Here is a 14,552-nt window from a genome sequence, read left to right as displayed (position 1 = left end):
AATGGGCTGGATGAGGGCTAATAAACTGAAGCTGAATCATGATAAGATGGAAGCTCTGTGGATTGGTGGTTCTCAGGTCTAGGAATTGAGCAAAAGACCTGTTCTGGATGGGGTTGTACTTCCTCTGAAGGAGCAGGGGCATAGCTTGGGAGTACTCCTAGATCCAGCCTTGTCACTGAAGGCCCAAGTGGACTCTGTGGCCCGGAGTACTTGGGGTCAGCTTCAGCTGATCCACCAGCTATGGCCTTTCCTGGACAGGGATAATCTAGCCACAGTAGTGCACGCACTGGTAATTTCCAGATTAGACTACAGCATTGCACTCTACATGGGGCTGCCCTTGAAGATGACTCAGAAGTTGCAGCTAGTGCAAAATGCAGCAGTTAGACTGCTGACCAGTACAACTCAAGAGACCATATAACACTGGTCTTAAAGGAATTGCACTGGCTGCCAATACACTTCCAGTTGGAATTCAAGGTGTTGGTAATGATGTTTAAAGCCCTAAACAGCTTGGGACTTCGATACTTGAGGGAGCGCCTCTCCTTATATATTCCTGCCCGATATTTGAGGTCTGTTGGAGGAGCCCTTCTCCGTGTCCCACCAACACAAGGCATACACTATGGTGGGACGCAAGAGAGGGCTTTCTCTGTTGTGGCACCCTGGCTGTGAAATGTCCTCACCTTGGAGGCCCGACTGGCACCGGCACTGGTTTCATTTCAGTGCCAACATAAGACATGGCTTTTTAACAACACCTTTGATGGCTAAATTCACCAAGCCTGAACATAATTTTAACTGATTTTATTGTTTTAAAATTCTGTACTGGTTTTAGCTTATTAATGGCTTAATTTGTTTTTAGCTGTGTATATTGTTTTATATTGGTTGTATGATTTTATCTGTAATATAGGGCGGGATACAAATGTCTTAATACATAATAATAAAGAAGCCATATGACATCTACCTTCCACAGACAGAGGTGTCTATCTTTGTACTGTCCCTGCTAAAATGATTGCTATCTCCTGTCACTGTTTCCTTTATTTGTAGTATGTTGACTGGTTTTCTCTCAGCTGCTTCAGCATTAGTTCTTCCCTTCCATTTCCCATATTCCTTGCACTATATGTCAACTTATCTGCTTTTGTTAATCCCCTGCCCCACATTGCAGAATCGCTCCTCCACCAAACTCCCTCTTCCTCTTTAAATCCCACCTTGGTTTTACATGGCATTTCCTATATAAATATAAACCTGTTTTCATTCTGTCTTCTGAATGGTTACACTCTGGTCTCTGCCAATTCTAATCAACCCTCATTATCCACCTCTTAATATTTTGCTTTACTTCTTTTAGAAGCTCTTGGTACACACACAGGATCACCTCTCTCATTTGTCCAGTTACTCTTATATTGTTGATATTTGTTTTATAATAGTAATACATGACTTGTGTAATATCCATATAAACAGCAATACTTGACTTGTGTGATATCCACATTTAATGCTACACAGACACATAATCCTGTCCAGCCAAATTTTAAGTACTTCAAGTCCCAGTGATTTTAAAAAGAAAGACTGAGATACGTGCTCAACTCTTCCATTGAATATTATTTAACTTTGCAGTGTGCCCACTTGCTGGCATAGATGGCCTAAATGCAAATAAATGCACAGCATGGAAGATAAATATTTATTTAAACCTCTCCCCACAACAATATAAAATAGATGGCATTAAGGCATCTCATGCTCCATTACTACTTATCTAGTAAAGAGAACTTTCAGATACAAGAAAGCACATCTATGCAAAATCCATCTTACCTAACAACTTGGTGGAATGGTTACTTCCATCCCTTTACTCATTAACAAATACAAGTAAGCTTATGACAATTCCCATTTTTCTAAGGGAAGGAAATAATTAAAAGTGAAATAAATGTAGCCTGGATAGCACCCAAAGTTGGTACATTACGACTTTTTGACAGGGACCAATATGAACTACAAGAAATGAATTTTAAATGGATAAAATATATTAGTGTACTAGTACTCATCATTTCTTCATCACAGATCTTCATACCATGAAATCCTATGCAAATTTATTCAGGAGTAAGTTCAACTGTGTTCAATGGAGTTTGCTCCCTAATAAGGTGTCTAAAGGCATGTGTGGCATTCATTAACTGTCAGAGAAGTGTTATAATTATCTCTCTTTAAATACTCAGAAGTATTTGAGGCTCCAGCCTTGCAGATGAGTGAATGAGAACAATGACTTATACAAAGGTAAGACTGCTTGCTGCCAAGTCAGCAGTGACAGATAGCATAAAATAATTCCATTTGTGTTGACAGGCAGATAGGAATGTGTACTTTCATCTATACCTGTGAAAGAGTTGACATGATTTGACTAAAATTGGAGGGAATCAGTGGATAGGCTTATGGATTTTCTTAACCCCCCCCCAATGCATGCCTCATATCTTACCTCATAATTTAAGCAGGGCTCAGGGTCTATGGCCTCTGGAGTCCTAGTGAAATGATAGGGTGAGTCCTGTCAATTCACTGACTGAGTTTGCATGACACAAAGATGGTCAATAAGACATGGTAGCTTGCTAACCACTCTCATATGTGCTGATCATGTGCCAACTGATTTCCCTGATTACCCTCACCAGATGCAGGTTGGTGTGTTATCCAAACTGGTGAAGATGGGTGGCTGGGAGAGTTCACAAAACACCCCAAACCCATAGTCTGTTGTAGGGTTGCTGGGTAGTTTGTTAATCACCCCAGCCACCTACCCTTGCCAGGACATCCTGTTAGGCCACGCCCAGAGAAGGTAATTAGGGAAATTGGTTGGCACACATGGGTGGGGTTATTAGCCACCGTCATGACTTGCACACCGGCCCACTGTCTTCTTGTCCCCCCCCCCCCCACCTCTCCCTGGTTAGTGCTGGTGTGATAATAACCAAGCTATAAAGAAATCTTATTCAGGGATTGAACTTGAGATCTCATGTGTACTAAGCCTGTACTGTTCCATTGAGCTACAGTTCAATGTAGTCTGGTCTACATGCATGTCTACATTATGAGGCCATTGTGTGGCCACATAATGGGCCTTTCTTTGTATACTGCTGCAGTTATGTGGTTAGGATATGGGAGGTGCACATTCTAGTCCTGTTCCCTCCCCTTTTTTATCCAAAATATTTTTTGCTTGCAGCACCCCCTAAAAGTAAGTAAGTTCTGATGTCACCGATTCCCAGTCCAACACATTAGCCACTACACCACACTGGATTATTATTATAGTCTTGCTTCCAGAAAACTCAATCCCTATTGCTACACTCCTGCCCCTTACACCATGGGCTTGTGCCAGTTACTGTAGTCTCCCTGGCTATGCATTGAATGTGTACCCCTATATGACAATCTTCAATTACATAATGGGGCCATTTCTTCTTTGTCATAAACGGATTAATTGATTACCCATACAGTCAATACACCAATGTGGGTGCAACATTCGTATGAACCATTGTTGTAACAGATGATGGAAGAGTTGCCATAGAAATTGATGTAGATATTTCAAGGTTCTTTTATGTAGAGTGGTATTCTTTAGCTTTCTATTATACTGGTGATGTGCAAAGGATTGTGACTCTATTACTGCAAGAAAGCCATGCTCCAGGGCAGGAGTGAGGAACTACTCGCCTTCCAGATATTGTTTAACTAAAACTCCCATCATCCCTGGCCATGCTGGCTGGTGGTGACGGGAGCTGGAGTTCAACAACATCTGAAGGATTCACAAGTTCTCCACCCCTGTTAAAGAGAGACCCTAGCATTGGGGTGTAAAATATTTTTAAAAAATCATAATTCAAGCCAATTCATATTTTCCATAACTTTAGCCTAATAAAACACAACTACAGAAGGCTGGATAATTAATGAATGATATTTGAAATTACAGGAAAGTAATTACATAAAAATTAAATATAGAATAAGACAAACCTTCTAATCCTTTAGACAAGCCTGGGAACATAATGAAAACAACACATTAAGAGGTTTGGACTTTCGCTAGAGGATGGAAGCCCTAAATTAACTATGTTTTAGATTATTTATCATCAAATATGTTCATGATTTAATACAGTGTGAAACAATATACATTAAAATTACATATTGTTTTGTTGTACAGTCATAACAGTTGGAATCTGAATAGAATGATACCATCTTCAGCATCTTCCTTAAAGGCAACGAAGTGATATGAAGAAAGTGATAAATACCAGAAAAATGTCCTTCCTGTTGACCACACCTTTGTAAAATTTAAATGTGTGAGGAACTGTCACTTTATAAAATGTAAGTGAAAAAAGAGATGTAGCTGACATTAGAATGCGTTGTAATAAAACTTGACATTCTCCCATATAAAAGTCCACTTATTCATCATCCTTGGAGCCCGTTTTGCTTAGCTGCGAAAAGACAAAAATGTTCAGTGTTTACCATTGTTCTTGGCCCAATCTAGAGACAATTAGTGGCTCTTAAGACCCACTGAAATCAATGGGACAATTTTATTGCAAAAAACTAAGATTCCATTACACAACTAACTTTTTCTGCATGACAGCTTAATGTGAAAAAAACCACTACTTTGAATTCTAATATATTTAGATATACAGTATATTGAATATCTAATATATTCTAATTACATTTTAGTAAGTCCAGAAAATAGTCACTCTTGTCAAAAATCTGTAAGACCAGGCTGTATCAGACAAAGTGACAGCAACTATGCTATGTTTTGTAGGCCCATTTCTGTTTTTCTTTCACACAATCCTATTATCAACTGTTACCATATATTAGGCTTGTAAGTCACATCAATGTATGAAGCTCTGCAACAACTAAAAAGACCTTTAAAATGACACCCAGGTGACTTATTTATTAAAACATTTGTATCCCGTCCTATATCATAAGGATCTCAGGGCGGTGTACAGATAAAATCAAACAATATAAAACAATAAATATACACAGCTAAAAACAAATTAAACCATTAATAAGCTAAAACCAGTATAGAATTTAAAAACAGTAAAACCAATTAAAACTATGTATAGGCTTGGTGAATTTAGCCATCAAAGGCGTTGTTAAAAAGCCATGTCTTAACTTGGCGGTAAAATGAAACGAGCGCTGGCACCAGTTGGGACTCCAAGGGGACGGCATCCCATAGCTGGGGTGCCACAACAGAGAAAGCCCACTCCCACGTCCCACCACAGCATATGTCTTTTGTTGGTGGAATGCAGAGAAGGGCTCCTCCAACAGATCTCAAATCTCGGGCAGGCATATATAGGGAGAGGTGCTCCCTCAAGTGAGGTTTAGGACTTTAAACGTCATTACCAACACCTTGAATTAGAATTCAATTCCACCTTGAATAGACAGCCAGTGCAATTCCTTCAAGACCAGTGTTATATGGTCTCTGTGAGATGTACTGGTCAGCAGTCTAACTGCTGCATTTTGCACTAGCTGCAACTTCCGAGTCGTCTTCAAGGGCAGCCCCACGTAGAGTGCATTGCAGTAGTCTAATCTGGAAGTTACCAGTGCATGCACTACTGTGGCTAGGTTATCCCTGTCCAGGAAAAGCTGGAGCTGGCGGATCAGCCGAAGCTGACCCCAAGTACTCCAGAGCACGGAATCTACCTGGGCCTCCAGTGACAATGATGGATCTAGGAATACTCCCAAGCTATGCACCTGCTCCTTCAGAGGGGGCGCAACCTCATCCAGAACAGGTTGTTTACCCAATTCCCAGACTCGGGAACCACCAATCCACAGAGCTTCCGTCTTATCAGGATTCAGCTTCAGTTTATTAGCCCTCATCCAGCCCATTACAGCCTCCAGGCACTGGTCCACCACCTTCACTGCCCCAACTGATTTCTTCCCCACTTCACAACTGCTCTGCTCGATTGTGTGCTACACATTAGGTTTGTAGGATGCTAAGAGAACAATCCCATGGTCCCTAGCTGAGCATCCTGGGGACTATAGGATTGCTCAGATTCCCCCTTCTGACCTCGGAAAGGGGAGTTGGGAGACCCGACCTTCACCACTACCCCCTCACAACTGGCACAGAAAGAACCGCACCAGTTGCCCTCTGAGGTCAGAAAAGCGATCTTGTAGGAGGAAAAGGGGGTATTTTAGTGAGCAGGAAAGGAAGCCGACTCGAGAGGCCAGGGTAAGCCTGTCTATTGAAATCGGCAGGGTGGGAGGACAGGGAAACAAGATGGCCTCTGCCATTCATTCCGCCCTGCATTAGATGCCTAAATCAATGTAAATAATTTTTATGTTTACGATCTGGGTATTAACATGCCTTAAAAACTAATGAGAGAAGAAAATATATCCAGATATCCTTCCTTGGAATTAAAGATGAATTTCAAAAACAAACAATTCAGAGACTGAAATACTTACATGCTACTTAAGTTCAAGGAGAGAATCCAAATGTAATTCAAGTCCAAAACAGTTAATTTTTTTAAAAAAAAGGAAAAGAGAGAGAGGGGGATTAAATACTGCTAAAAATCTCCTGAATTACATTTTTTTCAATTACATTACATTTTTTTGAATTGTCAACCATGTTACCTTGATTACATCGACCCAATTCCATCCTCGAGGAAGCTCTCCTTTGTGATCTATCCAAAACAAAAACACCATTAAAAAGTTATTAATTTTTATATTCCAGATTAAAATTCAAAGAATTATTCTGCACTTAGTGGGTCAATTCACATGGAACTCCAAAACATGACCATTCCTTTGACTCATGGCCTTCTTCTTTCACCTATACATACGCTTTACTATTTCGCTCTTTCCTATTTCAGACCATGGTTTACTGTTAAGTTTCAACTAGCAAACGATGATTTATTTATAGTACACCAGCAATTAACTAAAGGAAGTACAAAAGGCCAAGAGAAAGCACACGAGCACAGCGTTCATCCCCACACTGCCAAACCCTGGCTTGGTGTTGTATGTGAACTGACTCAGCTTTTAATGAAAACATTAACTGTATTCATAAATAACAACGTGCTGTCAAAGAGCTTATAATTACTTGCAAAGCACCTAAAATTGTCAGCTCTGTACAAAAGTATAATATACAATCTTGGTAAAATCACATTCTCTGACAAATATTTGTTTAGGTAAGACCTATTTCTCAGTCACGCAAAACTAGGAATAAGAAAATGCATATTTAAGAAAAAATCTGAAAGAAAGAAAAAATGGAGTGCCTATACAAACCTGTTTTGTCTGCTAACTTTCGTTTCTGCGTTTTAGTCAACTGTTCCTTTTTCTCTTTTTTCTTACTTGGTTGTGCTGTATCTGGATGCCCAGTTGAGAAGCAATTGTTCAATGCTGTCTAAAAATGTAACTTGTTAGTAAGAATTTTCTGCAACTTAAGAACTTAAGAAGTGCCCTGATGCTGGATCAGACCCAGGGTCCATCTAGTCCAGCACTCTGTTCGCACAGTGGCCAACCCGTATTGAGGCCCAGTATTGGGCAAAAGATGGGATACAAATAAATATAATAAAAATAATAACAACAACAACAACAACCAGCCATCAGCCAGGGACCAACAAAGCAGGACATGGTGCAACAGCACTATTTGCACTAAATATTAGTTTCTTCCCATTCTTGGTTTCTTGTTTCCTACATCTAGTCAAAGATAACAGTGTCGGATTTTCAAACACACAAGTGGGGCTGTTCACACACAGCAGCAGCATTCAGTGGCAAATCATGGGTTAATTAATTAAACCCAGATCTGCCACCGAATGCCACTGTTATGTGCGAACCACATCAGTTTTTCCAGTGACAACTACACTGGAAACTTTGCATTTACTGGAAATGAAGGCTCATTATCATTAAAATACATTTTTTCTGCAAGTAAATATTATCCTTGCTGACAACACCAAGTTTTATTTGACATAATAAGTACTATTTTTAATCATTGCTCCTTATTCACCTAATGAAATGAATATAATATTGTAATCAGAGAGCAATATACTATCACATTCTAGGTATGATTATTCGGACATTTTGAGAATCAGTATCCAGGATACTGGTTTGTGTCCCCAGTGGACAGTTACTATTCTTGCACCAACAGTTTACACTGGCATCAACTCCTTAATTTTTTAGGAAAAAACACATTTAGAAAAAATACAATCATGTTTTTGAAATAGATCAACAACTGAAATTATAAGCTTACCACAGTATTAACAGGCTGGTTTTCCATGAAAAGCTCTTTATTATCTTTGGCATATTCAAAAATTGTGTATGTCATAGAGGTTCCGAGGTTAACTTCAACTTCCTCCATTAATTTATTCAATATACTTTGCTTTATGACAGACGATCTAGGAGAGAAAGCACAGAATTTTCTTATCAGAATAAATGAAAAATAAGGTTTTTCGAGAAAGACTTGTATGTCTTAAAGCTGAACTACTCACATGGCATTGTTGAAGAATGCATCCATAGATATGACTGGTGCTGTTTGGGGGTATGTTTCTGGCCATGATATTTCTATTAAAAATGCTTTAGCGTCTCCATTTTCACCTATCTGAAAAATATTTATAATCATGGCTGTGCAGGAATTAGTAAAACAAACAGAATTTTAAATCAATAGAACAAATACACTTGTTTTGTAACAGGTTCATTTCACTGTCGATTTTATTATTTTGGTCATTTTCAAGTAGAATTGTCTCTTCACAGAAGGGGAGACTTCAAATCCATTTAATAAACATGTAAAAAATTACATCATAGAATCCATACAATTGTTACCAGAAATCAATAATCAAAAGGATATTTGTATCATAGGTAATTGCATAATTCTAAATAGATTGTTAATTATGAAACTAGGACTATCATCCCAAATGTAATGCTGTGAATCCTAGGAAAATAATGTAGGTAATAACAGAAAATACTCCTCTTTTCACGTACTTTTTTTTTTTTACATAATGGTATTTACTTAAATCCTAGCAAGACACTGATTTCTGAACCCAAGTATGAGGGGGGAAATCATGGCACAAATTTACACATGCTCTTCCCCCTTCTTGGTCATTAAAAAAAACACAACCTACCACAATACCACATTTATCTATACCAAGTATCTCCCTGAACCTGCTAGCTATCCTCAGAAAGTAAGGAAGTAAATAGTGAGCTCACTGAGATTCGGTATAGATAACCCCATATTGCACTAGGTTAGATGATATTTTCTTCTTGTGGAGAGAATGCAAACCTGAGCTCTTATACTAGGTGTAAGAAATGAGCATCTGACCAAGTCCTTGGAAATATTTTTTTCCATTTTTAGTATTAACACAGACAACCCCTTTACTACAAAGTAACTGGTCTGCTAAAGCAAGTCTACAGCTCCTTCAACTCAGTCTTGCCCTTCAGATAAAACTATCAATTTGTGGTCTGTACTGAATTTACACCTCCTTTTTCGTAGTAAGCTTGTGGCTGCAATCTTAAACACTACTGAGTAAGCTGAACACAGTTGGACTTATTTCTGAGTAAACATGCATATTACTGTGCTGCAAGACTACTTTCTTAAAATAATGTAATAGTTATGGCATATACTATTTATACAGCTTTATTTATAGGCTTGAGCCTTCATAGGAAGCTGCCTTATACACTGGTCCATCTAGCCCAGTATTGGCAACACTGGTTGGCAGGGGTTCTCCAGGGGTTTAGGCAGGATTCCTTCCTAGCCCTACCTGGAAATGCCAGAGATTTAACCTGGGACCTTATGCATAAAAAGCATGTGCTCTACCACTGACTTATGGCCCCTCCCTTCTGTGTCCATATAACCTTTCAGTGTATTTCTACCCTTGCAATTGAACTATGGATTGAAACTAATGCTAGTCCTACTTAGAATAGACCCACTGAAATAGATGGGACTTAACTTAGTCATGACTAACTGAAGTCCCATTCATTTCAGTGGGTCTACAAGTAGGACGAATATTGGATTCAACCCATCAGATATACACATCTTTTTGTGGAAATCAGGACCTAAGTATTTCAAATCACTATTAATAACTTTTAATTAATGTCTTCATACACACCCTATATTGAAAGGAGACAGGGCTAAGCTCCCTGAAACACTCATCGCCTTCATAAATTGAACGTAATGCTTCTAACTCCATCTGAAAGGACAAAAATGATTAACAGTTTCAAATCTGAACACACATAACAAAATCACAAATCTGTAAAAGCTGAAAGACAGTCGTAAGGGTAATACTACAGCAGAGGACCACAGCCACATAGCTAACAGTTTGCATCGTAACATCTTAACTTGTGTGCAACACATTTCAGTATTAACATCTGAATTAACTTTATCTTCAATTTTATTTCTAAAAGTAGTATTCTCCCCCCTTTTTTTTTAAAAAAAGATTATGTTAAATAAGAGAATCTTAGGAGAAGAATATAATCAAAGAAAACCAACACAGGTGTATTATGTTAAGTATAAAATGAACATGATACAATAAATGACCAAGAAATGTCCAAGAAATGTGCAGTACAGGAGAGTGGTCTATACCCCACTACAGTCAATGGCACATCTTTTAATAGTTCTGGACTGAACCATACATTTCACTTTTTATCTTAAATATGAATTTAAAATGCAGTTTATCCATTTTTCACTGTTTCATACAAGATCTTATTATATGCATACACTTCCTGAAAACTTGTACCTCATGTTTCCTACATAATGTCTGTACATGCTGCTACACCTTTTCTTCTCTTTTGAACAACAGAGACTCATGGCATATTGCAAACTACTTTGAAAGTGCCTCCCATTTCAGAATCAATTTGCTCTGTGGCATGGGAAATTCCTGTTGACACAAGCCAGAGCCCGCCCGCCCCAAAGCATTTTCCCTTGTAAGTTGTTCTAGCCAAAGTTAATATGAGGAAGCATAATCTCTTTGGGAATAATACAATAGAAATTATAATCCCAAATCATTGTTTTCATCATGTTGGCACTGAGCATGAAATGAATATGTAATTGTTGGGTTACGTACTGTGCAACAAAAAGTAATGATAGCTGGCTTCTCTTCGTGAATGTTTTTGTCCATGATGTATAGAAATAAAAAGATAAGCAATAAAATTGGTCTCAGTTGTGTTTACTCAGCACAATGGACAGAGGTACCACAGAAATATTCATCTTTATATTTGAGTCATCCTTTATTAATCCTGAATCTTTATTCATAGGGGGAAAAAACCTTAGTAAAAAAGGCTTCATTAGGCTTGCCATATAGCAGTCAGACATTTTGTCCATCTAGCCCACTTCTGTATACCCTGACTATCAATGGGTCTATTCAAAAGACACCTTGAACTTGGCTGGTTAAGGCTTTTGGTTATGCAGCAAGGTTTAAGGTGTCTTGTCCAATGTGTTTTGCTAAACCCTGCTCACTCACTAACCACAGTTGGACTGTCTGCAGCAGGGTTAGCAGCTCTAACCATGGCTTAAAGTGTTGTGTGTGACAGCACAGCTTGTGATTAGTGCTAACCCAGAGAACCACAGTTTCACTAACCACAGAGCCTGAAGTGTCGTCTGAACAGGCCCTATGACTCTTCACTATCTCAGGCAGAAGCACCTGCTACTTTTTTTTTTTTAAATGAAGAAGCTGGGAACTGAACTACGGACCTACTGGATGCAAAGCATCTTTCAGTCAGGACATTATATACTTAGTGGTATTCACAACCACAGTGGGTAAATTACCAAAAGAATCCTGCCATCTTTAATCTTGCTCCTTCTTTCCCTGCCCCCCACCCCAAAGCAGGTTTGTAGTGCCTATCACAGCTGTATGACAGGCAAAATCTCAAAAGCACAGTAGGGCAGCCTAGTGCCTTCCAGATGTGTAGGGCTACAGGCTCCTATTATCTACCATACTAGCTGGGGATAATATGAGTTTCAGCCCAACACACCTGGAAAGCACCAAGCTTGGGGAAGGCTGCAGTGCAGTACAGGAGAGAAATTCACCTGTTGATTTTCTATCTATCATGCAGCTGATAGATCAGACTTCCCCAACCTGATGCCACGGAGTGGGTTTGTTTTGTTTTTTTGGACTACGACTCCCAGAATTCCTGACCATCGGCCTCGCTGGCTGGGACCGATGGGAGTTGACGTCCAAAACATTAGGAGGGCACCAGATTGGGGAAGGCTGTGATAAGCCACTCCAGGCGGACTCACACGGCTGGCGCGAAGGGACAGATCGCTCCGCACTGGCTAGCTCCGCCCCTTCCGAAGGCGCCTTAACTCATTCGTTGCCGGCATTCCGCTCCCCTCAGCCCGGCCTTTCCGCCTCGTCCGCCTCTTACCTCCTGGTCCTCGTTCGCCGTCATGGCGCGACGCCGGAGACGAAGACCCTCCTCTCGGGATCCCTTTCACTGCACACACACCCTGCCCTCCCACCGCCCTTCAGGGGGTCGGGACGCCTGCCTCGCCAACCCACTCACACAGAGTGAGATCCGCGCACCCCTGACTGACCCGCTGTGCGCAGGCGCCAAAAAATGACAAGAGGGAGGAGGGACGGCGTGACTATCCCGTTCAACTTGTTGCGGCTAACTATTGGTCCGGTTCCTTTCAGCCCCGCCCTCTGACTCCCCTCGGCTTCCCCAAAGCCGGAGCAGTCCTCAATGGTCGGCCCCGTCTCTCTTTATCCTCTTTTCATTGGTCCTTTCGATGAACTCTAACTGTGCCCGCCCCCGAGCGCACGCGCCAATGCTGTGGTTCGTTTACTGAGCATTGGCGGCGCTCATTGGTGAGCTGGAGCTGTCGCTCTCAGCTGGTCGTCTCGCTGCTGGCTGGCTGACTGACTTCCTCACTCAGGCCTTTGGCGGCGGCGACTGCTGCTGCTACTGGGGTCCTTCCCTCTTTCTCCCAGGGCAGGGCTAGGCCTTTGCATGGGCGGTGTGTCACTGGAGGTTGAGCGGGGCCGTCGCCGCTGACGGTGAGGGGCCTTCTTCCCCGCTCAGAAGGGTTCTTGCAGCGCAGGTGCGGCGGAGCGGGGTTGAGAAGGGACGGAGGGAGGGCCAGGAGGGGAAGGAAGCGTGCGGACGGTCAGACAAGCTCAGCTGTAAAAGCCTGGCTTGGCTCCAGAGGGTGCCCAGCCAACGCACGCCCTGATCCCCTCTGGCAAACAGGGTGGCTGAGAAAATTGGGCAAAACTTTCTAAAAGGAAGCGTTGATCTAGGCAATGCGTTTATGGGAAAGGGTGGCGTTGCCCATTAGTTACAACATGGACTGGGGAGGTGAAGATGTGGTTTGGAACCAGGCTTCGTCATACTCACAGCAGACTAGCCTTCCCCAACCTGGTGCCCTTCGTGTTGGGCTACTACTCCCAGCATGCCCCAGCCAGCCAGGCTCTTGTGCCTAGTTCGGTTTAGACCAGGAGTGGATGGAAAGTAGATTTCCAGATGTTTTGGATTTCAAGTCCTAGAAGTCCCTGCTAGCAAGTGGTCAGGAATGCTGGGAATTGAAGTCCAAAACATTTGGAGATCTACTTTCTGCCTACCCGTGGTTCAAACTACAGGCATAATCGCTCCAAGGAACATGGGGGGCTGTACTGCAATGTCTATTAGAACCTAGAGTGGTTGCATCTCTTCCTTTTGATACGCTTGTCAGTCAGGTTGAATTACACATCCTGCCTTAAACGCCTTTGTATGAGAGTTCATGTACACTCATCACTTGGATTTCCGCATACAAAGAAAATAAGTCGAACATCAATATTTATTAGTCCTAGAGCACTACATGTGTAAATCATGAACTTAGGTTGTTTGTTGGTTTGGGGTCAATCTGTTTACATAGGTTGCCAGGTCCTCATCTGAAGGTAGGATCATCTTTGAACAAGAGTTTATAAACCCTAGTTGTAGATCATTGCAACCTATAAGTCTGGCAACAATATCTGTTAATGATTGTATACTTCTTCCATAAGCCATCTCTCCATCCCTCCACATTGCAACATATGTTAAATTTGCAGGGTGAGAGTTGTTAAGACTTTGGGTGGATAGCTGCACCGTTAAGAATTCTGTAAAAAAAGAAAAGAAAACCCCCAATAGTTGTGGCTTTCCCCATCATGCAATCAAGGCAGTGGAAGCTGTTCAATCTTAATATTTTTTTAACATGCAATAGTAGTATAAAGTAAAGTTGCCTGTATTATCAGCTTGTGTTTTGGATTGGAGAAACTTTTAGTGCTAACTTACAGGGAAATTTAAGAACAGCAACACTGGAAGTGTTCTTTCTCTACGTGTTTTTTTTTTTTTTTTTTGGCAGTTTAGACTATCAATGTGCCAAATAATATATATTGGAATATTTGTTGGAAAAACTGTTTTGAATATATGTATGTTTACTATTTCAGATTTTACTGCATACTGTCAAGATGAGCCCGTCACAGTGGGACTTTCCGGTGGAACTATGTTGCCGGCCTATGGCCTTTGTTACACTCACAGGCTTGGATGTAGTGTATAATGCTGTTCATCGGGCAGTTTGGGATGCGTTTTGTGCAAATAGGAGAGCAGACAGAGTACCAATTTCTTTTAAAGTACTCCCTGGAGATCATGAGTATCCTAAATGTAGAACAAAGGTATTGCTCTAAATGTTATAATATGGAAGT

At 40.9% G+C, this 14,552-nt stretch overlaps 2 protein-coding genes across 5 annotated transcripts in view; one reads left to right on the top strand and one right to left on the bottom strand.

Moving 5' to 3' along the window:
- Positions 1-3,881: 3,881 nt before the first annotated feature.
- RWDD4 (RWD domain containing 4) lies at positions 3,882-12,431 on the bottom strand. 2 transcript variants are annotated; one of them, XM_063136036.1, is made up of 7 exons: positions 12,259-12,431; positions 10,005-10,085; positions 8,391-8,500; positions 8,153-8,297; positions 7,189-7,306; positions 6,533-6,590; positions 3,882-4,392 (listed from the first exon to the last, which is right to left on the bottom strand). In XM_063136036.1, exons 1-7 carry the CDS (start codon positions 12,280-12,282, stop codon positions 4,365-4,367), a joined length of 564 nt encoding a protein of 187 aa, XP_062992106.1. In that variant the 5' UTR covers positions 12,283-12,431; the 3' UTR covers positions 3,882-4,364. The 2 variants fall into 2 exon arrangements, with proteins under 2 accessions (XP_062992106.1, XP_062992107.1); XM_063136037.1 differs by lacking the exon at positions 12,259-12,431 and adding an exon at positions 11,921-12,003 and having other exon boundaries at positions 3,883-4,392.
- Positions 12,432-12,781: 350 nt separating this feature from the next.
- The window catches only part of TRAPPC11 (trafficking protein particle complex subunit 11), a 37,490-nt gene continuing 35,719 nt past the window's right edge, over positions 12,782-14,552 (top strand). For 2 of the 3 annotated variants that reach the window (XM_063136298.1, XM_063136296.1), the window contains exons 1-2: positions 12,782-12,934; positions 14,298-14,522. In XM_063136298.1, the coding sequence (XP_062992368.1) occupies positions 14,319-14,522 (204 nt within the window). In that variant the 5' untranslated portion in view covers positions 12,782-12,934; positions 14,298-14,318. The remainder of the gene's footprint in view (positions 12,935-14,297; positions 14,523-14,552) is intronic. The other variant, XM_063136297.1, reaches the window with a different exon arrangement.

This window comes from Elgaria multicarinata, chromosome 10 (genome assembly GCF_023053635.1).
Source record: "Elgaria multicarinata webbii isolate HBS135686 ecotype San Diego chromosome 10, rElgMul1.1.pri, whole genome shotgun sequence".
NCBI classification, from domain to species: Eukaryota; Metazoa; Chordata; class Lepidosauria; order Squamata; family Anguidae; genus Elgaria; species Elgaria multicarinata.
Note: the sequence above shows the minus strand (reverse complement) of the source record. Positions and strands in the feature narration are given on the sequence as shown.